This window comes from Corvus brachyrhynchos, unplaced genomic scaffold, assembly GCF_000691975.1.
Source record: "Corvus brachyrhynchos isolate BGI_N302 unplaced genomic scaffold, ASM69197v1 scaffold94, whole genome shotgun sequence".
In the NCBI taxonomy this organism is placed as follows: Eukaryota; Metazoa; Chordata; class Aves; order Passeriformes; family Corvidae; genus Corvus; species Corvus brachyrhynchos.
The window spans coordinates 8,118,640-8,145,497 of record NW_008238330.1 but is presented as its reverse complement, the minus strand read 5'-3'; the positions used below and the strand labels follow the sequence as shown (position 1 = coordinate 8,145,497).

Below are 26,858 nucleotides of genomic sequence, written 5' to 3'. Positions count from 1 at the left end.
CTGCAATTGTGTAGTTCTCCTTAATGCTTTAGGACTGGTCAAGAGTTTACAGTTAAGGGTGACCACAGGTTCCCATAGCTGGAGCAATGCTGAGGGGTTTTCACAACTGCTTTTGTGTGAGGGATTGTGCCATGTAGGCAAGAGATTATCTACTGTTTTCTGGAAAAGCATTCCTGTAAATTGAGTCTCTAGCGATTCATGGGAGCAGAGCTATATAGCCTGGCATATAAACTTTGTTCAGATCAGTGGTGGCATATTGTTGTTGAGGCAGAACGTTTATTTACTGCTCAGTTTGTACCCTCACATTAAAAGCTTTGGACTTCTGGGCATTCAGAACCTCATGGGATCAAGTCCTTCTACTAAGGATATTGTTCAGCTCTTATTCTGTCCCTTTTTATATAGTTTTTCATTTAGCACTGTCTATTAACACAGTCAAATTAGATCTAAATGTAAGGTGAAGAGCCAATAGATAGAAGGTGAAACTCAATTTAAAACTTACTTATGGTGTGATGCTTGTAACACATTTTTAATGTAGGTAACCATTATAGACTGACAGCATCTTGTTACAATAAATATGTCATTTAGTAGCTGTATGGTCTCTATTGACTTGTGTGTGTGTGTTATTCCTGGGATAAGATTCTGTTGTGGTGTGTACAACACAACTACTGCCTGTTCTTGGGTTTGGAAAGAGGTGGTCCTTCTTCCCTAGCAGAGAGAACAAACTGAATCTGCTGAGAGCTAGCTCCAAGGGGAAGCCTGGAAATTCAGAGCTATGTTAAGGAAAGACATGATTGTAATAGTAAAACTGGGTAAATTCCACTTCTAGTGAAGAAGTTAAAAGGAGGACAACATTTTACTGTGAGAAGTATTTTGAAGAAATTGAGTGAAAGATGAAAGAGTAAAGGAAGATGAAGGGGATTTATACATAGAGAATTGGGTGATTCAGAGTTTGGGTAACTAGGGAATGGAAGAGTCAGCAAATACTCAGCAGAGCTTAACTGGTGAATTGTAAGAAATTAAAATCTAAGAGGTTAAGGAACAAAGTAGGAAGTCCACAAATAGTGGCAAACAATGAGTGGACAAAAGGTCTTTAAGGCTATTTGAGATAAAAGCCTAAAGTGTTTGCAAGTACATTACTAAACAGGCAGTACATATTTCTGGTTAGTTGTCTCAACACTCTAGCTTGTGGCCGTTTCCTGTAGTGTGGAGCTACATGAGATGACTAAGCTGGTCCAGGATCACTCCTTGCTGGAAAGAGGAGATTGTTCCCCTTTCTTTCTCCTGCTCCTGCCTTGCCCATGTGCTAGCACTTTGTTCACTAAACCATCAGAAAATAAATATTTGTGTGATTTGTATCACTTTAGCTTTCCTTGCTGTTATGTGATAATTCAGTTGTGGAGTCTGGTGGGTCTTAGCACTAGCACAAGGAAGAAATGGAAACAAGCAGCTGGAGTAAGTGACAGGAGATAAGCACTCCATTTTGTATTGATGACTCCTTGGAGCAGCCATGTGCCTGTCTCTACGCTGTGGCTGCCGTTTTACAGTAGTCTGAATCGTTTAAGTTCTTCCTTGCCTCTCAGCCATGCATTTTCCCTGCCTTGTGGTGACATCACCACTGCGTGGTAGGATGGTCAGCTGAGCTGAGACAATTAGCAACCTGACAAAAGAAAGAGATCTATTTTCAGTATCATCCGTTGCCTGATTTGGCTATGTGAGCCCTGTTTGCAGGGACTCAAGAGGAGGGAGGAGGAGGAAGGGTGGACCTTCATTCTGGGCTGCAGCCCATACTTAGATGAGCTTCAGCCAAGGGTGAAGCCAGCCCACAGGCTTTTCTGGTCCCCACTGCATTAGATTCTGGTTCTGTAATCTGGATATAGTCTTACTTGCCCAGAGGGAAGAGAGTTGTAAATAAAGAGGCAGTTCATGGAGATATGGTAAAACTTAGCATAAAGTGTTAAGTTCTTCAAGCTTTTTGGATAGAAGGCATTGTATAAATACTGTTTATATTAAACTGCAAAAAGTAACTGTTTAAAATTTCTGGAATAGCTGCGGGAAATAATTTTAGGTCTGTGTAAGGAATGCATGTTATTTTAAAAGAGGAAAAAACACTGAAAGAGAGAAGTTACAGCAGAGCAAAGGACAGCTAGAATAATGCAGTAATATGAGCATTTAAGGTATGATAAGTAACTAGATCAAAGTTCTCTAGGAAAGAAGGGGATCTTACTGAAGTAAGAAGGATTCCACTTAAAAAGTGTGTAACTTTTAAGGGAATGGAAGAGTGGGTCTTTAAAGACTTTTTGAACTGTAGTCTGGGGCAGAAAACAAGGAGATATAGACAAGACTTGTCTATATAGATCTATATCTATATGTATGAAAGGAATTGAGGAGGAATTGCTCTCTGTTGCCTTCTCTCTAGAAGGTCTACAATATTAATAACTGTTTACAGGTGGTTATTACTGTAGAGCTTCCAGAGAGTAGGCAACAGAGAATCAACTATTACAGTTTTCAGAAAAGGGATGGATAAGTATTTGAAAGAAAATATCTAGTGAACATATAGAGACTTAAGTGAGGAGAATGTCCTAGGTGGCTTCTTGCTCTGGATGAATGGAAATCTGTGTGTGAATGGTTCCTGGTCCATGGCGTTTGGCAACACAGGTAACAAAAACATGTGCCAGGCTCCGATAGGCTGAGTTTGCCGTGGAAGTTGTGGCATTATTTTTTGGTGTGTACATCCTAGCGCAGTCACCAGATCTGACTTCTGTGGTTGCATTCGAGCAGAATACTCCTTAGTTTGATCATTCTCTAGCCTGGTGGGTGTTTATTTGCTTGTCAAATTGCACTGTCATATAATGCACATTCTGTGCATTCTATTATCTTGCTTGGTGCTGATATTCTTCTGCTTTTTCAAGAGAATGCGCTTGTTCTATGTGGTTTTACTCAAACTGAGCACATATTTTTATACACAGATGGCAATTATAGTGAATATATATAGAGCAGAGATTGAGACTTCCTTCCTTTTGACCACAGCCTCCTCTGTTCCTGTGTAGTTACCTCATAACATAAAAGTAGTCATAAGCAGTCATGCATACTCAAGGTTAAAAATGGTTTCTCATAGTAGTGTTATACAACCTGTAACTAGATGCCAAACCCCCAAAGTGCACTGAATCAATAAAAATTCCTCTTGGTCTGCATTGAATAAAGTGATACTGAGGTGGAGTAGCCATATCGTTTTATGTACCCACAGTCCCTCAGTACTTTCTTGCAGGTGACAGAGTTTCAGCATTCCTTCCCTCATTTCCAGACTGCAAAGGAAATGGTGACAGACAAATCTCAAAAGAATTAAAAGCTCAGTTTCTGCAGTTTTCTGTTTAGGATATTTATTCATATAGTTTTGACCCAGAAAGTAAGATGGGAATTTCATGAGAACAAGCATTTTCATGAGTTTTCTGCAATTCAATTACCTTCTGTTTGAGTACAAGTTTTACATGTCGTGACATGATTTTAATAATGCTCTGTGTTTATGCTTTTTAGAAATGCATTTCTTATGTAGTCTTCAGCTATGCGTCATGTAAATGGCTGGCCTTGGTTTGCATGGTAACAGAGCCCTTTATAATAGTTTGAGCTTCTTTTTATTTTTTTGTTTTTGTAAAGAAAGAAGACTAGGACTAGGACCTCTTAAGTGTCCTAGTTTGGACATAGGAAAAAGTGTATTATTCCAAATGCAGTCATGGAGGCTGAGGAGAAAAACCTATCTCTCCCAGCTATTGTTTTCTTCTCTGAAAACTATTGTTTCTCCTGTCTGTAGACTCAAAATGATGATGGTAGTTATGGCTTGCATTTTCATTTCATCGTGTTATTGTTACTTGGAACAGTTAGAGACTGGAGCTAGCTCTCCAGTAACAATTGATGGGTAATTGCAAAACTGTAAATTCACTGAAGAGCCAAGACCTGGGTGTTTTATATCTAATAAAGTTGCCTGCATAATGGATCACAGGTAAAAGATGGCTATCTTCTTCAACAGTGATGAGGTTTGAAACAGTGAGAGCACCTTTTTAAGCAGAGGTGAAGTTGAGGCTGAAAATGAATGCGGTATTAGTATGCTTTGTCTTGTGTAGCTCTAAAATGATTATTTAAATTGAAAGTGAAGTTAGGAATTGTAAAGGTCTTAAAAATGAAAACAAAATTAAAAACCAGGTTAACTGATACTGCAAAAACTTTTACTTTGAGGGAAGATTTATACAGGTTTTTAGTTTATTCAAACTGCTTCACCTATCCTTAGAAACACTAATAGTACTTTGGATTTCTGTAGCACCTTTCATCTGAGAACCTCAAAGCACTTTGCAGGCATTAATTTAATTAAGTTTCACAGCACTCCTGTGAGCTAAGTAGTGTTTAAATAAGATCACTTCACCTAATACGGAAACAGAGCCACCCCTGGGGTGGAATGTGGTAAGTATTCAATAGTACATAGCAACACTCCACAACAGTTCAGGAGAGAGTGTGGAGAAAATACTGTATCCCGCTGAGACCGCAGGGTGTATCTTGTTAGACAGCACATCTCTTTGCCTGTTACTTTTCCTTCTTAGTTGTAGGTTACATTCCACCATCTTTTTGATGGCTTTGAGGGACTGGGAACTTGGGTCCCCCCAAATGATCTTGGCCTAATGATCTTTGCCTGACTTAGCTCAAAGTGCTGTGATGTTCTATTCAATAGGGTGTCCCCTCTAATAAACATGGTCCTTCTTACTTTCATGCCTTGGTACTGTGATACTGATTTAAAAAGAGGAGGATATCATCTGTTCGGTCATCAGTTGTAGAGTGGCAGCACCTTTTTCATCTGGCTCTTTCTCATAGCTGATTTTGCTTTTATGTTCAAAACAGAGCAAATGCATTGAATCAATAAAATCTGAGACCCAAACCAATGCATTTTTCCAAGGAATTTTAACTTTCAATGTTCTCTGTATGACATTCAAACTAGAAACTGTAGCTGAAGTGGAGAAAGGGTGAAGGGACTCGTGCCAGTGGTGCTTAGTTCTTAGTTCATGCTTTGGTAACCCAGATTGGGACATTGATAGGCCAACAACACATTGGTTATTGAAAGCAGATGGACTTTTTTTTCCTATTGTCTGCAATGATGACATTATCTTGAGATAAAAAGAAATTGCTGTAATGACTCTTACTTTCTATTTCTGTCTTTTCCATCACATTTTGTACTTGTTTCTATATATTTTTGTTTTACTAACCCACCAAGGTGCTGGGTGTATCCACTAAAAAAAAAAAAAAAAAGAGTATTCTTTTGTTTTTAACCTCCTTTGTATGCATTTATCCTTTGCATTTGTCCTTCCTCTTCTAGCATGGCACTGAAAATCTCCTGTCTTGTAAGGAGTATAGGGGAATATAATGAGAAATTCTGTTCTGTCATAGCATAGGTGCAGGTGGTTTCCATTATAAGCTCAGCTGGAGCTTCCTTCCATGCCAGCAGCTTCCCACAACTGAACTGCAGTACTCATCTCTGCTCTTTCTGGTGGGAAATGTGGAGGGGAAGTGGAGCACAGCCCTGACAGATAAGGGATTACTCAAATGGCTTCTGTCACAGTTTGGGGATTAGGTTTAGTTTTGAATCCATTTATTTTGTGAGTCCTGTTTGTACTTGTGGCAGTCATGAATGAGGACATTCTGGTGGCAGGAATTTGGCATCTGAGGAACATGATTGGAAGCACAATGTCTGGAAGGGTGCAAGAAGGCAATCTAGCCAGTTTGGTATCTCCTGTCTCTCACCTGCTTAGCAAAACAGGGCTTTTTACAAACAGAAGTGATGTCCGTACCTGTGCTATCTCCTCCTGGGCCTGCTGCGGGAGGGAAGAGTACGTGACTGGAAATCGTTTTGGAACAGAGCCTGACTGGGGGAAAAAACCCATAGTTTACCCAGCTGTGACCACTTACCCAAAGAGGGACAAATTCCCACTTGAGTTAGGAAATTGCTGTGCAGAGGTGATAGACTTACCGAAGCACTTACAGGATCTACTAGAAAATGGAGAGGGGAGATGCTGCTCCATGGGGACAGCAAAGACAAAGAAGGGGGAGGAGACAGATTCAAAGGCCAAAATTTAAGCTAAAGTCAAGATGCTTCATGGTAACATTTTTTAGAATAGAAGAGACATGAAAGATATGATATGAGACATAGAAAAACTTGAATGGTGTGCAGTAAGTCAGGACATATTCAGTTAGATCAGTTTGCTTTCAGAGCCCTGTCCAGCCTGACCTCGAATGTTTCCAGTTATGGGGCATCCACAACTTCTAAATTCTCAAAATACAAAAATTAGGGCCACTGAGTGAAATATCAGGCAGAAGGTTGCAAAAAAAAAATAAAAGGGATGCTCTTCTACATGGCATACAAGTTGCAGTACACCTTCCTGCAGGAGGTTGTGGAAATCCAAAATGCAAATGGATTGGATGAATTTATGAAAGAAACATCAACTGAGAGCTACCAATATTCCTGTGCTTTTATTTAAGTAATGTTTGAAAGATTATTTTTTTTCCTTAAAGGTAAGGAAGGGTTTGGTTTTAGGCAGAAACAGAAGGCACAGAAGGAAATGGAAAGCAGGAGTTACCCAGTTTATTCTAAAAAATTGGATCATGCTTAACTTTAAACTTGTGAGTACTGACACAGAAATAAATGGAAATATGTCTGTGCTAAAATGTAAGCATAGATCAAGTTTTTCCCTGGTCTAGTGCCATGGCATGTGGCACCATGTGAACATTGCAATTGCAAGTCAACAGATTTTTGAATTTTTTTTCCCTGTTTTTCAGCGTGAAAATAAGTGTAGTCATTGCCAGAGAAGGTTGTTTTGGTTTTTTTTTTTCCTATTGGTTAATTAGGAATTGGAATCAGTAGATAGGGAACAAGATGTGTAGGTGTTTTGGGGCATAAGAAAATAAAGGGGTGATCAACAGAAGCGCTTCTTTCTCTTCCCACCCTGCCTTACTGCCAGCACTGAGTGTTATCAGCCCAGCTTACAAGGGCAATAAAATGTGCTTGCTCTGTACTTTCTGGAGATAGATTGTAAATGCCCATTTGATTCCTTTCAGGTTCCCATCACCATGCTGAAATATTGCAAAGGAGCATAATCATAATCCTGTTCCAATGAGATTTGGGTCACTCTAAACTCATTTGGGAATTAAAGTTCTAAATAGAGTTTTGAAATGCTGTTATTCCATTTTGTTTAATGGACAAGTTATATTTTTAAGCAAACATGCTACCTGAGCAACTTTAAGCAGGCTTTTGGACTATAGATTTTACTATAATCCTGAAACTTAATTGTGTAGGAAGAACTAATCCCGAAGTTAATTAAAAGTGGGTAAATTAAAATGAGATTAGATACATTGTAACATAAAACATTACAATGGATTGGTTTATTTACAAAATATTTTTGACATTACAGTTTTAAATGCAGTTATTTGCAATACAACATGCATTTACCAGGAAAATATAGGAATCCCAGCTTTTGAATTCAGCAAGTGACTTTTAAAGTTATCAATAAAATAAAAACTCTAGTTCTATCCATAGAGAAATGTCTAAAATAATATTAATATTGTTATTTAAATTTTATATTTTGGAGCCATTTTTGTTCCTGTGTATACATTCATAGTGAAGCAAATAAGCAGAATTATAGCTTCAAACTGTAAGAACTTTTCCCAGCTTAATTTTCTTTATATTCCAGAAATAGCTGTCCTCTGTGTCCCAGGTTTTGAATGAACTTCCAGTTTATTTACACAGCCATTCTTAAATTTGGTTTTCTATTTCAGTGATGGAACAAATCTTTCTAATTGTCTGAAAGAGTTCAGCAGATGCTTCAAACCAGAAATATGGGCTTAGCTGGCAACCAGTCTGACCTGTGGCTTAGGTAGCAGAGAATGTACGGCCCCAGCTCCTTGCTTCTCTGGTCACAAACTGCAAACTGTGCAGTATTCTTGTTGTTCCTTGAGGGACATTGTTTATTTTTATTTTTGCAGATCAAATATAAACCAGGTGGTGAAAGACTAAATAGCCAAACTGTAGTCAGGAAGTGGTTAGAAACAAAGCAACAGTGGCCTGTTGATTCTCAGCCGGATGACCCGAGTGGGGGACCTGGTCCCAGTATCTATGTATATCTAAATTACTGAGCTGCTGTCTTTGGTCTAGCAATGCTGCCTTCTGTGGAGCAGCTGCCAGGAATGACTTTAGGACTTGAGGCTATGGTAAAAGATGATGTAGATGTGGGTGTAACTATGTTCCTGGTATTGTTCTTGGTTTGTTGATGAACATGGTAAAATGATATTTTTCTGAAATGTTATGTTTATACTATGAATTCTGTTTCTTCAGTTCGGCCAGTGTCCCACAGAGAGCTTGCATTCCTCTGTCCCTGTCTGCCGTTTAATCTTGAAAGCCTGGCTGAAGGTTTCACCACCAGCCACAGTCTTTGGTCAGTGCCATCCATCAGAGGTGATGGCGAACCACCCATAGTTCAGAACTGGCCTTGCCCTTTTCTCTTCTACTGATGCAACCTGGTGCAGCTGTATTCCCATGCTACTTGTTTTCCTATTTCATGTGCTCAAATGGTATTTTTAGAACACTGAACCTATATATAGTTTGTCTTTATCTCTCTGCTTCTCTGACTTTCCTAATTTCTTCCTTATTGATAAAGTATATATCTTTCTTAACAAAAAGCTTATTCTACCATTGTTACTGTGCTATGAAACTGAGGTTGAAGGCTTCTGGGGAAATATGTCTGCCAGTGCCTTCTAGTGAGGAAAACATCAGCATCCTTCTTAATCTGCAGGCAACCTTCTGGTATAATGTTGCAATGTGCAGAGTAGCAAATTTGGTAAACAGAAGTACTGTTATTTTATTAAAAAAATTATCTTGCAGTAGAATGACTTATTAAAGTAAAACCTTTTGCATAAGCCAGGTCATCTGGCTTTCAAACATACTTTGAAAAAAAGAGAGAGAAGTCCACCAGACTGTTACTTTTCCTGTAGAGAAAAATCTGCTGAATCTGCAAAAGCATAGTGTAGTCAGTGTAATTTCTGTCTCTTCCATTCCATAAGTGCTCCCTGACAAATGGGGAAACTGTCCATGTTGGGCATAATTTGCTTGGCTATGTGTTTTACCTAGACTTAATCCTTCTAGTACTGGCAAATTGAACTCACTATCCAAGCAATGGCAATTCCAGTAGACAATGTGTGTTATATTCCAGATCGCTATCTCATAGTTTGTATTATATCTCATGTATGTAGCCGTGAGATTAAGTGCTCTGTAATGTGCATATTATAGCTATTTTTTACTTCCTCTTGTGTTTTGTTTGATGTAAAGTAGAGATGAACAAAAGCAGATAATGATTTTAGAGCCAATGTATTGCACATGTACGTGCCTGGAAGCAGAAGCAAGAAAAATTTGGACCTAGAAATAAAGGAAAATTTTGGGCAGAGAGAAATAACTTCCTTACAGATGTGATTCATTCTTCACTTGAAATTTTTACATCAAAAAGCTCAACTTGAAGTTAAGGGTTTGTCAAGTAAATTATTGGGTGAAATTCTATATTCTTTATTATTCCAGGCACCCAACTAGATGGTTGTATTGAGAACATCATAGTCGAAGCCCTTCTGTTCTTTAAAATCTGTGAAAAGTGAAGGTTACTGGCATATGTTTTCATGTTACCATGCTTTGTTTCCTTAAGTGGTGTGCCCCGGTGAAGAGCAGCATTCTAAAGGCTGCTCAATAATACCCAGTATTCTTTTAAAACAGACAAATCCTGCTCCATTTAGCTCCAGCAGGTTTTTTTTAAGTTCCTAACAGAGAGTTTCACCAGCACAGAGGTGCTCTGTGTTTGCTGTGCATGTGTCAGATGCATAACCACATCTTCCTTTCCCTGCCGATCCACTGAAATGTCACTTTGGTGGTGCACTTTAGGGTTGTATGGCAGCAGCTGAAAGAATTCCACGTCCTTCTTATGCTTCTGAGGATGAGGACCTTCAATTTGGGCTTCGTCCAGAACTATGTGTTTAAAAAAACCTGACAAAACAAAAACAAACCCTCATTATTTCCTTTTGAAAATGAGCACCTGTTTTGCAAACCCTTACTGAGAAGTTTTTGCTCCATAGATTCCTGTTCTCTCCTTTATTCTGTGGGCAACACCACACAGAAATTAGTTTCCACCTTTTTCATTGAAATCTTCTCTATATCTTAAGAGCAGCTGAGGGCCAGAAGGGTGAGCGTGGGGGTTACAGCTCTCCTGGTCATCTCTCATAGGAGCTGGCAGAGCTGACTGTGCTCAGGACATGTGGAGACTCCAGTGCTGGCACTTGGTTTGCACATGTGCATGGAGGTACCTGATCCTGCCAGTGTGTTGATCATACCCATGTGGGACAGAACTTATGAGCCCCATGCTCTGTTCTGCCAAAACATGAGGGTAAAAATTGGGCATCTCAAATGGTGTTGATTCTTCCTCTCTTCAAATGATGCAATTTTCAGTACAGTCTTTTTACAGAACATTTACAATCGGGAAAGAATTTTTAGAGGTATCGAATTCACCCTGCTTTTTGAATTATGATTGTTCTTTGACGTGTGGCATTTTTATAAAGCTAACTGGTGGCAAAATCGTAGGGTTATTTTTTAAGTTTTATACCAGCCTCTAAGTTAGAAGTGCTTCCTTATGGACTGTTTTCCTAGTGGTGTATGTAGTTAAATGTCATAGCGTGGCTTTTGATTTTGAATAATTTTTTGATTCTCCAAGATTTCTCATCTAAAGTTACTTTTATCCAGGGAAAATCAATATGATTTTTTTTCCACTGAATGGAAATTAGTGGTGAATTAGTTTACATAAACTTTTTCACACAACTTCAGCGAATATCCCTGAGAAGCATGGATTGTAGGAAACCAAGCTTAAGGTGCATCCATTTTTGTTTAACATGAAGGAACTGGACATATTGAAATGGGGCATTTGGATTTATTGACCTAGAATATATCAAAATTACAATTTAAAATGCCTGGTTTGCATCCAGTTGTTTTGTATTGAACAAGAATACCTTTAATTTTCAGCCTGCTTTGAAACCTTATGTGATCCATGACTATTGATTATTGTTCTTATCTCCTCACCCTTGTTCAACCCCTACGGCCAGTTTTTCATGAAGAGAGATAAGCATCTCAAAAATATATAATTTCATGCAAATTTTGTAGAAGTTGCCGGATGGGTGTAAAGGAGAGGTTCAGATTACTAGGGGGAAGGCTCAAACAAGAATGAATTTAGGTTAGCAGTTGTGTTTCATATGAATTTGACTAAGAACAGCCTTACCTCAAAACCAGCCTAATTTGTGGTTCTTGCTTGGGAAGAAATGAGTAGGTGTGAAAGGTACTGTGTACTGTGAGGTGAGATGAGAGGAGACATAGGTGGCTTTAGCTGGGCAAACTGCAGGAGAGGAAGTATATAAATCTGACAAAAATTAGGAACAGGAGTCAGCATCGGAGTTTTTCATGTCTGCTGTTCTTCATAGCATTGCCGATCTGAAACTTAGTGAAAAGTTTATTTATTTGCTTTATTTCTATGTTTTGATATAGCAAATACCAATATTTTCCATAAAGCAAGCATTCCACTTCCAGAATTGAGTTGCAATTACAGACTTTGCATAGTTCCGAATATATATATATACACATATATATACATAGATATGTATATTTTTCCAGTACAAGTACTGAAAATCAGGCTTAAAAAAATTCTGATTTCATTGTTCTGGCCTCTCGGCACTTTAGTGTTGTATTCAGATCTCAGAAGAACTGCCTTTGCAAATTTAAGTGACAGTTCACTCCTTGGCAAACCAGATTTCAAAGAAAAAAGCTGGTTTTGCAGTCACTCCTAATTATAGTGTTTGATACCAACCATGAGCCAAATTTAGAAGTTTATTATGAAAATAGATAACTTGAAGTGGGAAGAATGAAAGACACTAGGAAGTTACCTGGTCTTTTTAATACTTCCAAGTGTTTCAAGTTGATTTATGGCCTTTTTTTTATCTCAACATGTTCAACAATCAGCAGGTTTACCATGTAAACCTCTGCTTTATCATCTTTGTTCTTCTTTCTCACTGTTACAATTCAACATAATGAGATGCAAGTTGTCTTTTTATCTTCTTCTTACTTTTAAGTTAGCAAAAAATGGATGTGGTAAAAGTTTTGTTACCAACTTGTAAATCTTTAATGGCTGTAAAAGATGATGCTATCTACTGTTTACAGTTTTAAAGAAAATGGTCTAAGGAGTGTCTTCCAGCTATCAGATCAAATATAAATAATGGTGATGGCGCAGAATTTGGCAGAATGAACATAAGTGTCTACATGATTACCCAATTATATATGACTGTATAGGTATATTTACACCATGGTAATAATGTTCTTTCTATGTTTTAATCTCAAGTATATTATCCTTTAAGTTTTCACCAGTAATGTAAGGAATTTGAAAAGAGCTGACTTTAGAAAGTTTTCTTTTTGCTTATGGATAATGTCTCTTCATTATGTAAAAATCATACAAGTACAGCACAGTTCACTAGGAAAATGAGCTTAGTGTTCTCAGTTTAGTCCAAGTTGGACAACACATTATTTGGCACAATCAAGTGGCCTCACTTTAAGAGTAGTATAAGACTGAATAAGCAGAGAGTTTTTATTATTTGAGTGAGCTGAACCGTACGCTTAGAACGATGAGAAACCCTTGTGCTTCATCCCACCTTCTTGCAATTACACTGATTTTATAAGCCCTGGATTTACAGTAAAAAAGTCTCCCAGAGAAATTCTGTTATTTCTTATTGTGTATAGATGAAAGGATGCATAGTTCTGCCTTTTATGTACTGTGTTTGTGTAGACAAGAAATGTTGTGTAAGTTTTTTAGAAACATTAATAAAAATATTACTGCATATTTTAAACAGAGGATATTTTTCAGAAAACCGATGTGACATGTTTTGTATTCAACAACAAAAAAATTCATTATGTTGTCTACTGCTCTTGTGCCTTGCCTGTTGAACAAAAAACTACTTTTAAGCAAAAATGCCTTTTTCTTTGTCCAATCTTAATGGCTCCTTGGTAAAATGTTCACTTCTGTTGGGGTACAAGTCTTAAATTACGCATTCAGTTCCTGTGAATTCTAATGTTAAGAAGGATGAGACTCATGCATTAAGAAAGAAGTCATTCCAGTCCATGGAAAGTGTGTCTTGTGCTGAAAGACTGTGACAGAATAGGCTGCCAGTCGTGAGCTTCCCATTATGGAGGTCTTCAGAAAGAGTCTCGGTTACCAGTTGGAAAGAACTAGCTCAAAGACAGGATTTAGTCAAAGCATGACAGAAGTCCTCAGTCTGATGTGTCTGATGCTTTGCTCAGAGGTATTGAGCACGGAGGCCTGCATTTTCAGACTATGATTGCAATATAAAGATAGGATTTTTAAATGATGGCCTTGCAGCTGACTCATGGGTTGAGGAGGAGCTAATGAATTTCATTTCAACCGGGAAATGAAAGAGACTGTGTTCTGTATGCAGTTCTGTCTTGGACCTAAAGTTAAAATGCACAGGGCATTTTAGATGGCTTGAGCTTGAGCTGAGGTTAAATAAATAAACTGTGAAGTTAAGTGCAGTTATCAACTACTCAGTCAAACAAAAAATAAGGCAGCCTTTTTCATTTACTTTTGGCCTTCTTGGAGGTGCCAGAGGAGGAACTTCAGTATTAAGGGTGTTGAAAATAGCTAGTAAAGCAGAAGCCAATGCTAATAAACAGTTTTGGAAGTACTATGAGTGGTTTAAGCATAGTCTGGATTATTGTTATTACTGTGTTAAATCACAGCAATCAAATGGCCAAGCATTGCTTTGAATGATTAAGTGGAACGGCCGTCAATGAAAAGCCTTCAGGCTGCAAAGCAGATGCAGGGATGGGTGTGGTCGTGGTCAGCTCTCCCAAACATTACTTTGGATGCTGTTGTAGATACAGGGCAGGGTGTTACATGATATTTTCAGGACCTGGCAGATTTTAGTTTGGTTTGGATGTTTTTTATGTGCCTTGGCAGGCATGTGTATCCCTGCAGCCATACAGCACTCTGCATTAATAGCTGAAGTAACACCTACTGGTGAGGCAGAGTCAATCAGCAACAGGCTGCTGTTGACTCATGACTTCAGTTGACTCATGATGCCATTGAGCTTTGAGGGTCACTTTTGTTCCCACCCTGAAGGCCAGTGCCGGTTCCTGTCATGAATTCGAGTACCCATTGATTAAGAAAGTAGATGATGTGCTTTGTGGACAAGTGAGCCAGGGCCTTTAAGGAAGATATGGCAGGGCCTTGTATTATTCCCATCAGTTAATTAAGTTAATTAAAATTATTTATTCATGTTTCTAATAGTCTACACCCAGGGTTTTAGATAGATTGTACTAATAATAGAGTTGTAGAACCATAGAATCGAATCATCTAAGTTGGAAAAGACTTTTAAGATCATCAAGTCCAAACCACTGAGCTCAGTCTGTCATTGAGTCCAATACAGAGCTCAGTGTATCAAAATGATGCATAAAGATCTCAGAAAGGAAGTGTTTTGTTTCAAACTGCATTCAGACTTTATAATCTTCCTTATATATTTTTGTCTCTCCTGGAAGAGCCTGGAAAAACAGACGAGGCTTGAAATATGCCAGATCTGGGTATTGTCACATGAGGGTGGCACCACATGCCAGATAAAGGAATTTTTAGATCAGATTTAAAGAAACAATAATGAAAGAGAGCATTTTGATCCTGGAAATCCTGGAATTTAGAAGGTAAAAAAGTATCAGAAGCATTTCTATGGTGTAATTTAAAACAGTCTTGACTGTTAAACTGGCTTGAAAGGGAAGGAATGTTGCAGCATCTTTAAAGATAGGTATCTCAGTATGATCCACTTTAGTTTTACAAATATTAAGTCATTTAGCTTATCATCCTATGCATGATGGTGATAGATATGAGAATAGCTCATTCTTTTTTAAATCTGTAACTTGTTAAAATGATTTGCCATCCTTTTCCAAGCTACTGTACAGGAACTCAGGCTGGTAAAAGCTATGAAATCTTTCAGGCAAACAATGATTTGCTAATACTAATATTAAATACAAATGCTGATGGCACAATTTGATTTCTCCTGTGTGGGTGCAGAAGATATGGCTGTGTTAAGCATATTCCACCATGCCTAAAGGAACCATCTGTCTTGAGCTGCTTGGTTGTCCATACAGCAACCAATTAAATTCGGATTCTAATATCTGGACCTATTTCAACAGTGCTTCAGTTTTATTGCCTTCAGAAAGGCACGAGAGAAGGGTAGGTACTACTTAAAACAGTGTATTTAAAATTTTGATACATGTTGTTGTTCATATGTTTTACTGTTTTCTTGTTCATCATCCACAGATTAAACTTCTCATCTTCACGCACTGTTGAACGAGTGGTTTTCACACGTTCGCAGTCATGCATTTCTGCTGGCCTGTTTCATTCAGGTGATCATATCTTTGCACCTTTAGCTGAAAATACTATGAGGATGATGTTTATTTTCTTGTTTAGTGTGATTTCATGGATGAGAGGCTGGAAAACACTCTTGCCATTCCAAGTAAGGATTAAACCAAAACTGGTCTATACCTTAACTCACAGCTCCTTTCGAAACGTTTCACATGTGAAGTATATTGCCCTTTTCCCAGCAATATCCCTGATTGCAGCAACAAGATCTGTAAACTGCAAATGCATTGGGAGAGAAGCAATAACATCCAGCTTGCTGCAAGGTCCTAGTAGAACAGATAATGGGCAGGCACAGTGGGAATATGTCTACATTTTGATAAATCTTCATCTACTGTACTTGGATTTCACTTTTGCTATAACAAAATGTCTCTCAGTAATATTTCTCTCACTATAATTTTGCCGAAACTATCACCTTGAGAGGCTCCAATGGAGCTTTTGGAGCTCTTTGTGAACTTTGATGTAAAGCTCTCCTGCAGTGAGAGATCAGAACTGCCATGTGTAAAAGTAGAGACTCCTTTGAGAGCACTTTTGTAGGAAACAGATGCTTTTCTGTCTCAAAAGTTTTAAACAAAATTGTATTGAGTTAAATGTAGTGTAGGACTTAGGTATTTCCTTGGGTGATGTCACCAGATTATTTTTGGACTTATAGCCTCCCACAAAAACCCCATATCAACATTACTTGCAAGTCATGGGCACAGTAAAATGTAAAAGATTAAAAAAAAAAATTCTCTTTGTTACTAAATGGATGTTATTATCAGGGAAACCTGAATTTCAAACTTCAAGAGATATCAATGTTTGCATTAATTAATAATATTTAATTGGTAATATTATACTACTCATTAGAATAAAAAGAGAAAACTGGTTGGCAGGTTAAAAGATTCTATAGTATGAAAATTAGGCTTGACTGCAAGCATTTACATGTGTGAGAATTCCTACAGGACTCCTTAAGTTCAGTTGAATTACTTATGCATAAACCACAGTAAGTGTTTACAGTACCTGACCTTAAATCAAGGATTGTTTTTTTTTTTTTAAGCTATCTGTGGTATACCCTTTAACTATGTCGGGATTTGGCACTTCATTTTAAAATGTGCCAAGCCACTGATGTTGTTTAAACTTCCTTCAGAGCTGGAAAGAAATGCACTGATTGATAAATTGAAACATTGCACAACAAAAGGTCTCCTTCTACTTGTACTTCAGTGTATTTTCTGGAACTTTTTATCACATTAGATCTTTTGGGATTGTTTTTTGATTTAGCATGTTTGCTTTCTTAGCTTTATTCAGGCACTTACCTGTTAATCAGTGAGCAAATAGTCAACGTTATATAACCACTTGCCCTTCCTAGCATCATTTGTATCCAGTTCTGTGAAAAGCCTGTGATCAAGGACTTGTGTTGCATTGTAAATTCACTCCATTTACATGACATAAATTTATTTTGAGTAGTGTCCTTGCAGAAAACAGTAATTTCAACATAACCTGCATTTGTTGTGGGAATCCCAGAGCAGTGACATTTCCTGAAAATTTGTAATACTGAATTGGCTGTCTATAAAAGTTGAGCATGTTTTCCCTAAAGTCACAAAAAATTATGAAAGCTATATTGGTTTCCTGCAGCCTGACTGTACTTAGTTTTTATTGCTTCCTGAGCCCATGAGAAAATCCATAATACACTTAAAACTGTTACTTTCATCATTCCAAGCCTTAGATGCTGGTGTGTTGGCTTCTGCTCTCTTTCTGGAGGTGATAAAAGGCTCAGTCCCATGAAGTGCTGCCCTTCTTGTGGTTCTGCTGATCGGTGTGAAGTTGGAGGGCACAGAAATTTCTAGTTGTTGTTCAGCTTTGGGCAATAAGGATCCTTAACTGGATCATCAAATCTGAGTAGCTTTACAGTTTTTGTTGTGAGCACTGAAATTCCCATTATAGTTACTATGGCCAAGATATACCTGGAAATACTCAGGGGTGTAGCAGAGGGTAACTCACTTCCATCTGTATGAGACAAGACTGTTAGCTGTGGGAATGTAGTGGATGTAAGGAGGTCTTTAGTATGTTGAGATATTAAGACAGTTTAGAATACATATCAGATAAAAATACAAAGTGCTTTTATTACAGGAGCTGGACTTGATGGACTTGATCCTTGTCCCTTCCAACTTTGGTTTAACTATGATTCTATGATACACTGCCCCTCCATCCGCCAAAAATCATCCCTTGCATTTGCAAATATAAGATTTTTTGAAAAGGGGAAATGGCACCAAAAAACCCCAAGTCAACAAGAAAAAGCAGATTCAGAGTGTTGGTGAGCAATAGAAAGGAGTTAAGTGTCCATTTATAAGTAATTTCATCTGTTACGTTAGTACAGGCTCTTTTTATTTTGTTCTGCTTTTAAGCCAACACTGAGACTTATCAAAAGATTGCATTGGGGAAAAATCTCCTGGAGCATTTTTCTCATATACTGTAGCTTAAAAAGAATGTGTGAAATTCAAGATTGGAAAGTATTATACAAAAGTAGTTTTTCCTTTTTTTTTTTTTTTTAAACACTTTTTTCCTCAAACCTACTTCTCTACCAAAGTGTTTTTTCCCACATGGCTCCAAAGGAAAAATGACATCAAATGGTAAAATCCTGTTGTATGTTATTTCCAGAAGAATCCGTGGAAATATTGAATATTATTTTATCATTTGCACTGTAATGTTCCATTTTAACAAGGAGCAACATACTGAAGAGTATTCAGTTGCTGAATACTTGATGGTAAGCAAAAGCTGATGTTTCTGTGAATATTACAAAGCGCTTAGGAATTTGTAGCACCTCAGATCTCTTGTACGATAATAGAAGTTAGAAATGGAAAACTCTTGTTGTATCAGCTTGACCATCTCCCTGACCACCAGATTTTAGTCTTCATTGTGGTACTGATTTGCAAATGTCATAAGCCATGTGGCTTCTCTCTCCAGGGAGAAGACATGGCATTAAGGCAGCCTTGAATATTCCTTTCCTTGACTTCATCTTCTTGATCCTCTTTCATATCTCTTTGTTTCACTGAACAATTCCTGATGTAGCTTTGCCTTTAGCTATTTTGTTTCTCTTTCTTCTGTTCTCTGCAAGATCACACAATTATTTATGCTGTTCTTTTTGGAATTTCTTCTATTTTGTTGTATCTTTCTGGTACTTAGGAGCCATGGGCTTCTGTGTACTGTAGGCTATAATGAACATGCTGGAAATCTCTACTGGAGAAACTGATGTTTATGTATGAAGGTACTGCGTTGTTTTGTGGCCCTACAAGTTAGACTCATACAAAAAGCACAGCACAGGCCCTAAGTACAAGTTTGTATGAGACTCTTTATTCATGAAAAAGTGAGGGTTTTTTTTTCCCCCTATAAACTTAGTAGACTTTTTATTCTGTGTTTTACTGAAGGTGGTGTTGGATAAAGCTGCCTGTACTTTGTATGGATGTATCAGATAAATTTGTTGAAAGCTTCATTCTAACAATGATATCATGCATATTAAGAGGACAACTGCACTATTTTGACTTAAGTTACAGGTACACACTAACAAGAGTAGAGGTCTGTGAATAACTGGTTGGTTTGGAGGTTTTTTTTGAAGTTTCTGACTTGAAGATAAAAGATTGGAAAATTTGTTTTTTGGGACAAGCTCCAATGACTTATTCAGGATTTTTTTTTTTCTCCTAAAAGAAGTATTTCACTTAGACTTCATATCAACTAACTTATTTTTTAAAAATATATTCAAGGAAGTTTATTTGCAATGCTTCAGTGTGAAATGAAAATTCAAAGGATTTTGAAAATATTAAAAATGCTGTATTTATTTAATTTTTAGCCAAATTGTTCTGATAAATTCAGCAGAAATTTGACTGATGATTTATTTAACCTGTACTTAGAGATTTCAAATGAAAATAATCTCAGTTGAAAAGTTTTCTCAGTATTAGCTCAAGTGACATTATGTAGATGAGGAATGTTGAATGTTTGTAGGTCTTCAAGATGTCAATTATGAGCTGCAGCCAACCTGTAGGAGTAGAAATTGACTGTAATATATACATAGTATCCGTGAAGGCTCTTAGATCTTCCTGCAGGCAGACACTGGGTGGTTGTCTCCAGGAGCAGGATTCACTGCCATTCATATGAAAATGGTGGAAAATCTTGCCCTAAAGCTAACCTACCCCTGGAGTTTTGTCTATCTGTCACGGTGATCGAAGATAAAGGATTTGTTAATAGTCAGCTGGCTGGTCGTCTGTCTGGGAAATCAACACAGCAGCACAACGAATCAGGCAGGCAAAAGACTGATTGCTATGGCATTGCTTCTCCCCAGGAAAAAGCCAAGAGCTATGTCTACACAAAAAAGACCCTGGTTTTAATATATTATAGTCTATTTAATCTCAAGGTACATGGTCCAAGTCGATTTTTTTTTCTGAAAGCAAATTCTTAAAGACCCAACATTTCTGAAAAGTTTAATAGGATTGTGGGTTGCAGTGAATGGGAAGATATAGGCATGATGAAGAATGAATTGAAGCAATGGCATTTGTATGGCCATAATTACTTAAATTTTAGGTTTGTATTGTGCATATTTGGCTTAGAAGCCACTGAATTAATTTACCACCCTGACAAAGGCTGATAGGTGATTAGAAAGAGGGCAGGTTTGGCCACTGAAAAGCAAACTCATTTGTAGGATTTACTTCCTGGCAAGAAATATCTGTTCCAGCTGAAATGTGTCATTTTTGACTTCTTGAGATCATCTCTAAATGAAAATAATCAATTTTCAAAACCTTTGCAAGATTTCCAAGAAAAATGCCCGGGATTTGGTAGATGATTGAGAGAAGTCAGATATTTGGAGAAAATGAGCATTTTTCATCCAAAATTTTGGCTTCATCAAAATTATGCTTCCTACAGTAGTGATCAAAGACATCATTTTAGATAGGTAACTGCTTTTTAAACAGCTTGTCATCCTACAAGCATATTCAGTTTGCCCTGTAATAATTTTTGGATTTTGGATTTTTTTGTTGTTGTTCCTAAGTGGAACTTAAAACACTGTTATTAGAGTGCTGTTCACAGAGGTCTACATTGCTTCTAATCAACTAACATCCCATTCCTCTTGATTTCCTTAATATCTATATATGTAAGCTGGATTTGGTGTTCTGACAGTTCCTTGGTTCTTAGAGAATGTGTTTATTCCAACTCCGTGTGTATGGGGAGTGTGTGTGTGTGTATTTATATGTACACATGTATGTAACTGGGTCATTAGAAGAAGTAGTTGTTCACCTTGGGAAATTTTAGTGATGCCACTGGATGTTTTTCCTATTGTTCAAATTTGATAACTTTACATGAGAAACTTTTCATGTGTCTTGGACATTTTCCAAATATGAATCAGAAGACCTAAAGAAAGCATACTGAGGGCTACTGAGGGCTAATGCCTAGAGACATGAATGCACAAGAACTTTGTAAGTTGTTTAAAACTTAATTTAAAAAACCCTATGTGGACACTTGGTAAATGTTGCCTTTGTCATTGTTACCTCCTTATTAACTCCATTGTGTTACATGGCTACTACATGTCAGAATGACAAAAGGAAGACTAACAAGGTTTTTGTGAGTTCTGTGGGAATAGACCCTTCTCTTTCCCCAAGGTCAGAGCTGCCCCTTCTACCCCTGCTATTTTGTGGCATTTAGAAACTTAGCAGTGGATACCTTCCTGTAGGTTGGATTTGTCATGTTAGTCACAGTTAGTGGGGGGCACATTTACAGTGATGGAAACGGTTGTTTCACATTATCCACCCTGTGATGTATATGGTCCCTCAGGACAAAGCAAAGTTCACTGAATGAAGCCCTTTCTCTCAGTCACACTAAATGAAAAACAAATTTATTTGTTTTACACAATTCTTTAATGAATGAGTCAGCCATGCTTCCCACTTATTCAGCTACCGTCACTCCACTTTCTGATACAAAAATCTGAGCATTTTTAAATTATGTGTGCAGTGGTCAGTGACTCACTGGTGACTTGGGGAGGCAATGCTGAGGCCCACTCTCAGCTTATTAGTCCATTAAAAGTGATACAGAATGCCCATAAAGTCCAGTTTCTCCCATTAAAGCAGTATAAGAAAGTTTGTAGCTTGTCGATTTTACAATAATCCATTTTGCACTCCTACTAAACTGTGTCTGCTTGATAAACAAGACTGTTGCTTTTCTCAACTTTTTGAAAAGCCCTTTGGATTGTGCTTACAGAACGGAGGTTAAATACTAAGAAAAAGGAAGCTGTATACATTTCCTCTAGGAGTTTATAATGATAAAGAAAATTATTAGTAATGAATAGATGGGCCTTCTTGGAAGAAGAATTATGATTTTCAGAAATTTGACTTAAAGGTGCTGGGAAAAATCTGTCATCTATTGTTAACAAAAAAGCAAAAAGCTATTAACTTTGGTCATTTGGAACATTTACTTTTGGATCCAAAATTTTATGAAAAACAGTTACTTTAAAGCTGTAGTTTGTTCTAAAGCTGTCTTATGTCAGGTCTAGAAATAGCAATACTAACCATTAGGCCATGAGACGGGGTGGGTTTTTTTTCCTCTTTTAGGTGGGAATAGCTGAAGAACAGGGTGCCTCCCTTTTCTAACTTAATCTGAACTCAAAATAACTTTTGTCTTGTTATAACAGCTCTTTTCTGAGTCATTGTATGAAAAAGAGACTGGAAGTATTGGATATCATAGATCAAACACTTCAAAGCCAACTTTGACTTAGCTTTATGCATGCTTTAGAGTAGACTAATGTACAATAGTATCCAGGAAACTGAGCCAGTAATTCATAAGGGTCCAAAATGTTTTCCTGAGGATGAATCATAGCAGCATAAATGATAGGATTGGAGAAGATCCTTTAGGTCATCCAATTCAAAACCTGTGTATCTTCCTTTTCAGTAATCCCCACTAGGATTTCATCTGCCCTATCTCTGCAAACTTCCCATATCCCTGACTCAGCCACCTCCCTGGGTAGTTTCTTCCATTGCCTAATTATTTAACCTGAACATCTTTAAACCTTATACCATCATGCCTAGTGTGAATAATTTATGACTACAGAAAATGATTCTTTCTCCTCCCTTCTGCCATCATGCTCAAATATCATCTCTCCCTTTAAATGTGTCATTGGTTTTTTTTTTTTTTTCTTGTAACTGCATGAATAATAATCCCAGGAAAGTTGGGGTTTTCAGCTGTTTTTGGTGCTTCTGTCACTGTAACTGATTTTCTTTGAACTTTTGGTTTTCAAGACTCAAAAACATTTTGATCTACAAATGAACTTTCTGTGACTCAATGATATGTGTGTATTAAGCCATGCTTTTGAAGAACATGACTGAAGTATTCTGTGTCTTTGTTTATAGAAGCTGCTTTCTTGAGGGTGCTAATTGACAAATACACAACATTTGAGGGGTTTAAGTGACTTTCTTGGTGTCAGCTATACTCAACCTCATGTTACTAATCAGGATATTCATATAATCATTTATGCTTACTCTGTTTTGAAAACTGAACTCCAAAAACTCTTGCAGTTGCTTGGAGTTGCCTACTGCCGAGTTAAAATTTATCATGATTATCTCCAAAAGCAGCTTCCCAGTTTGTAGCTGTGTTGATAAACAGAGGCATAAACCTTTCAGTGTACATTTCTCTAAGTGTATGTGCTCAGACCAGCATTATTGAGATAGGATTTTTGGATGCTCTATAAAATGAGACATTGAGAAATTCTTAATGGGGGATATGAAGATGAAAGGAAGCATTTTATTCCTGATGAAATGAGGTAAAGAAGCCCTAATCTTCAGAATTTCTATTTATACCCTGTATTTTTTAGGATCTGCCTAAGCTTGTCAGAATATGCTAATGAGAAACCTCTCTGATGTTAATTATCTCATCTGCTATAATGTAGAATGCGCCAATTAGATCAATGTGACATTTATGTTGTTCTCCTAGATGACTAATAAATACTGCATGTTGGAAAAAGTACAGGGTAGAGGCGGGAAGGCTGGTTATTGCAAGCTGTGTTTTCCTGATTCTGTATTGCCTCCCATTTTGGAGTTGCACAGTAAAAATAGCTGCAGTCTGTACCTCACCTGTCAGCTCACCTCTCCCACAGTTTACTCATGTAGTAGTTCTTTGATCCATGCAGAAGTATTCCAGGTTCCCTATAGCCATGTACAGTGCTGTGGTGCAAACTTGTGTGAAACCAAGGTAAAGCCTGCTCTGTGCCTTCAGTTCTGCCAGCCAGTAATTACAGTAAATGTGTTAGATTTAGTGGATCCACGGCTTTTCGTGAAAGTAACCCATTCATATGGTTCACTTTGGCATGGCAATTTGTAGAAATACACACAAGGGTTATTTGTAAGAAGTTAATGTCAGGGAAGTAACAGATTTTGAAGACAGTGTCTTGGGTGCCAGGCACTATTTTTTTGGCTCAAATAAATTTTTTTAATATTATAAGTTTATAATTACACTTTAACTTTTAACAGGCCATGTTTTCAGCCTAACAAAGGAAAAAATGCATTAGGATGTTATATCCTTCTCATTGAGAGGTTTTTTTCCCCCAGGTATTTTTGTAAACCTCCCTTCTTTAATTTCTGTTTTGTTATGCTTCTTAGAGGTCCTGTAGCCAGCCATTCCTCAGATGTCAAGAGGCTGAGGGCACTGTGCAGTGGCAGAGTCATGGCTTAAATGTGCAACACTAATGCACAGGTTGGTAGACTCTTGGTCTGTGGTAAATCTGCAGCCATTCTCTTCAGGTACAAAAAGCTGACCATAGTCATAACTCCTTTTTTCTGTTTCTCATTCAGATTATGTGTGTGCCCAGTTTTTATAGGGGTGTGTAGCAACCAGTTTCATAATTCTGGCACTATTTTCCTTGGCTATGGTCAGAAAGCAAGATATTCTCTGGTACTTTTTTTCATGCAGAGCTGTACACAGCTCAACAAAGCTATGTAGTCAGGAACAGTGTTAACTGTAGCTTTACGGTGGTTCTTACACTGCATTGAGCTATGGTGGGTGTTTCACTGCCAGTGCATAACTTAAACACAGATACTCGCTGAGGAACACCCTGCAGAAAGTGGAAAAAGTTAATTTTGTTATTTCCATGGTGCGTTTCAAGGGGTATCTCCTTTTATCTTCTCTCATATTTGTTAATCTCTTAGTCCGAGAGCAATATTTCTTTCTCCTCCCCAGTGTTTGTAGCTCATCTTGCCTTCCTATAATCTACAAGTTTCATTATCTTGCTACCTACCTCCTTCCCCATGACCATTAATGAAACCAGATGGGACCTGCTGCTGGTCCCTTTACCATCCCAGCGTGTGCTACATGACAAGAGCTTTGAACAAAAGAGTGGCCATTCAAGGGCTGACCTTTGGAATCCCAAGTCAGTTCTTAACATGGTACTTTTAACTGTCCTTAAAAAAAAAAGTAGCAACTTCAGTAAGGGGAACTTCTTAGGCCCTTGGGGCCTTGGGCTTCCAGCTGTTGCTGAAACTTTACTGCTTTAGTCTTTTGTATCTCAAGGCTTGAGATAACATTTGTTCCGTTTAGTACCATCACCCATGAAAACCACTGTAAATACTAAAATCCCTAAGCACCAAAAACACTGGAAGTGTAAAATAAAAGCTGGAAAATAAATCTAGATGGTTTTGATCGTGTGAAATTGCATGTATCTAAATGAAAGTGTATTGGTTTAAGTTTATGTAGGCTGTTGCTGCTAAATTCTGTGTGAACATGATTGTGAAAGCAGTTAGGCTGACAGGAGGCTGGTGGCTTTGGTTTAGAGCACTGGATGCTCAAATTTTATCCTGCTGACCTGCTGGATCATTTCATTGTGCATTGGGGGATTTCAGCCTTCTTCAGAGAAGAAGGAAAAAAAACATATTAACACAAACCTCATAAAATCTGTGTGTTATTATTACTCATATATCATTTGGAGATGAAACATATTAACACAAACCTCATAAAATCTGTGTTATTATTACTCATATATCATTTGGAGATAGTGCCAATTTATTTTGGTTTGCTTACATTAATTACAAAAGGATTTAAGTTAAATAATTTTCAATCTATAGTAAGAGTGCATATGTAAGAAACTGCTGGATGAAATAACCACTTTTAATTTTAGTCATTCAAGTATGTGTGTGTACAATTTTGTTGTGATTATCCACTGTTTTCTTTCCCCTAAGATATTTGAAGCAACTTCTTATGAGTCTCTACCCCCTTTTCCAATTCTGTCAGGTTCATTATTGCAAAGATTATTATCCTATCCAAGACTGATTAATATCTTTTCCTCTTGCCCAAGCTGATAGTCATATATATATACATATATATATATATACACATATATATATATGTAAAAGTGTATCCTAATGAGTGTATGCATTCAATTTTCTATTGTTTTGCAGCTTGTATTGTCATTTTTTTCCCAGAAAAAGGGACAGGATAAATGCAAGTAGATTGGAGTAACTGTGTCTCAGATCATATGCCCAGTTGTTCTCTGTAATTTTGTTCTGATGCAAAAGTAGTCCATGATTTTGTAATTTCAACTGTCATTGTCCATGATATGCATAGAAAAGCTGATGTGAAATTCCCTTTATTGCCTTAATTTTTTTTTATTTTCTGAACTTGCAAGTGCTTGAATTTGCAAGTTAAGCATTTTTATCTTAACTGTTTTGCATGTAATAAATTGTTTCCTCCAGCTATAACCAAGGCTTTCACAAACTGGTGGAATCAACAATGTAGTGCATGTAGTTGCCAACTACACTAAATTTTTAAGCATCTTGTTTTTGCTTTACAGGTTTGTCTGAGGATGCAGCAGAGGAAACAAAAAGCCATGAACTCTGAAGATTACCCTCAGGAGAAATTTCTATCTGATGCCAGATGCATTTATAATGCAGCAGTACCAATCCGTTTTACTCTGTATGGATTTTAGCTTCCAGAAGGAGAGGACTGTACTAATTTATATGAAAACAAAAAAGTTCCACTCTAATAATTTGGTTGGGTCTCCCTGCCGGCTACTATCATCCTTTCTGTGAGCAAAGTTTAAGCACTTACCCAACTGTGGTAGGGGTGTTGTGTTGTGTTTTGTGATATATCATCCCTTTCTAAGGATTCAGTTGATTGATCAAAGACTGTTTATACATAGTTAAAAGCAACCTTTGTTTCAGGATATGTTTTGTCCTTTTAAGAAAGATATTCTGAGCTGTACCTCCCTTTGAGATTATATTAACATTTGTTATATCACAGTTTTGACAAAAGATAACTATCTTGTTTCCTCCTGTACTAACATTCATGATTCCAGACAGCTGAATTCACCACCAGGAGAAAAACTGGTAATCCATCAACTCTTCC

General features: G+C 37.4%; 1 protein-coding gene across 3 annotated transcripts in view; it reads left to right on the top strand.

Moving 5' to 3' along the window:
* Window positions 1–26,662, top strand: part of BBS9 (Bardet-Biedl syndrome 9) — a 286,617-nt gene extending 259,955 nt beyond the window's left edge. For all 3 annotated transcript variants that reach the window (XM_017734464.1, XM_017734463.1, XM_017734466.1), the window contains one exon: window positions 26,305–26,662. In XM_017734464.1, the coding sequence (XP_017589953.1) occupies window positions 26,305–26,351 (47 nt within the window). In that variant the 3' untranslated portion in view covers window positions 26,352–26,662. The remainder of the gene's footprint in view (window positions 1–26,304) is intronic.
* The last annotated feature ends 196 nt before the right edge of the window (window positions 26,663–26,858 follow it).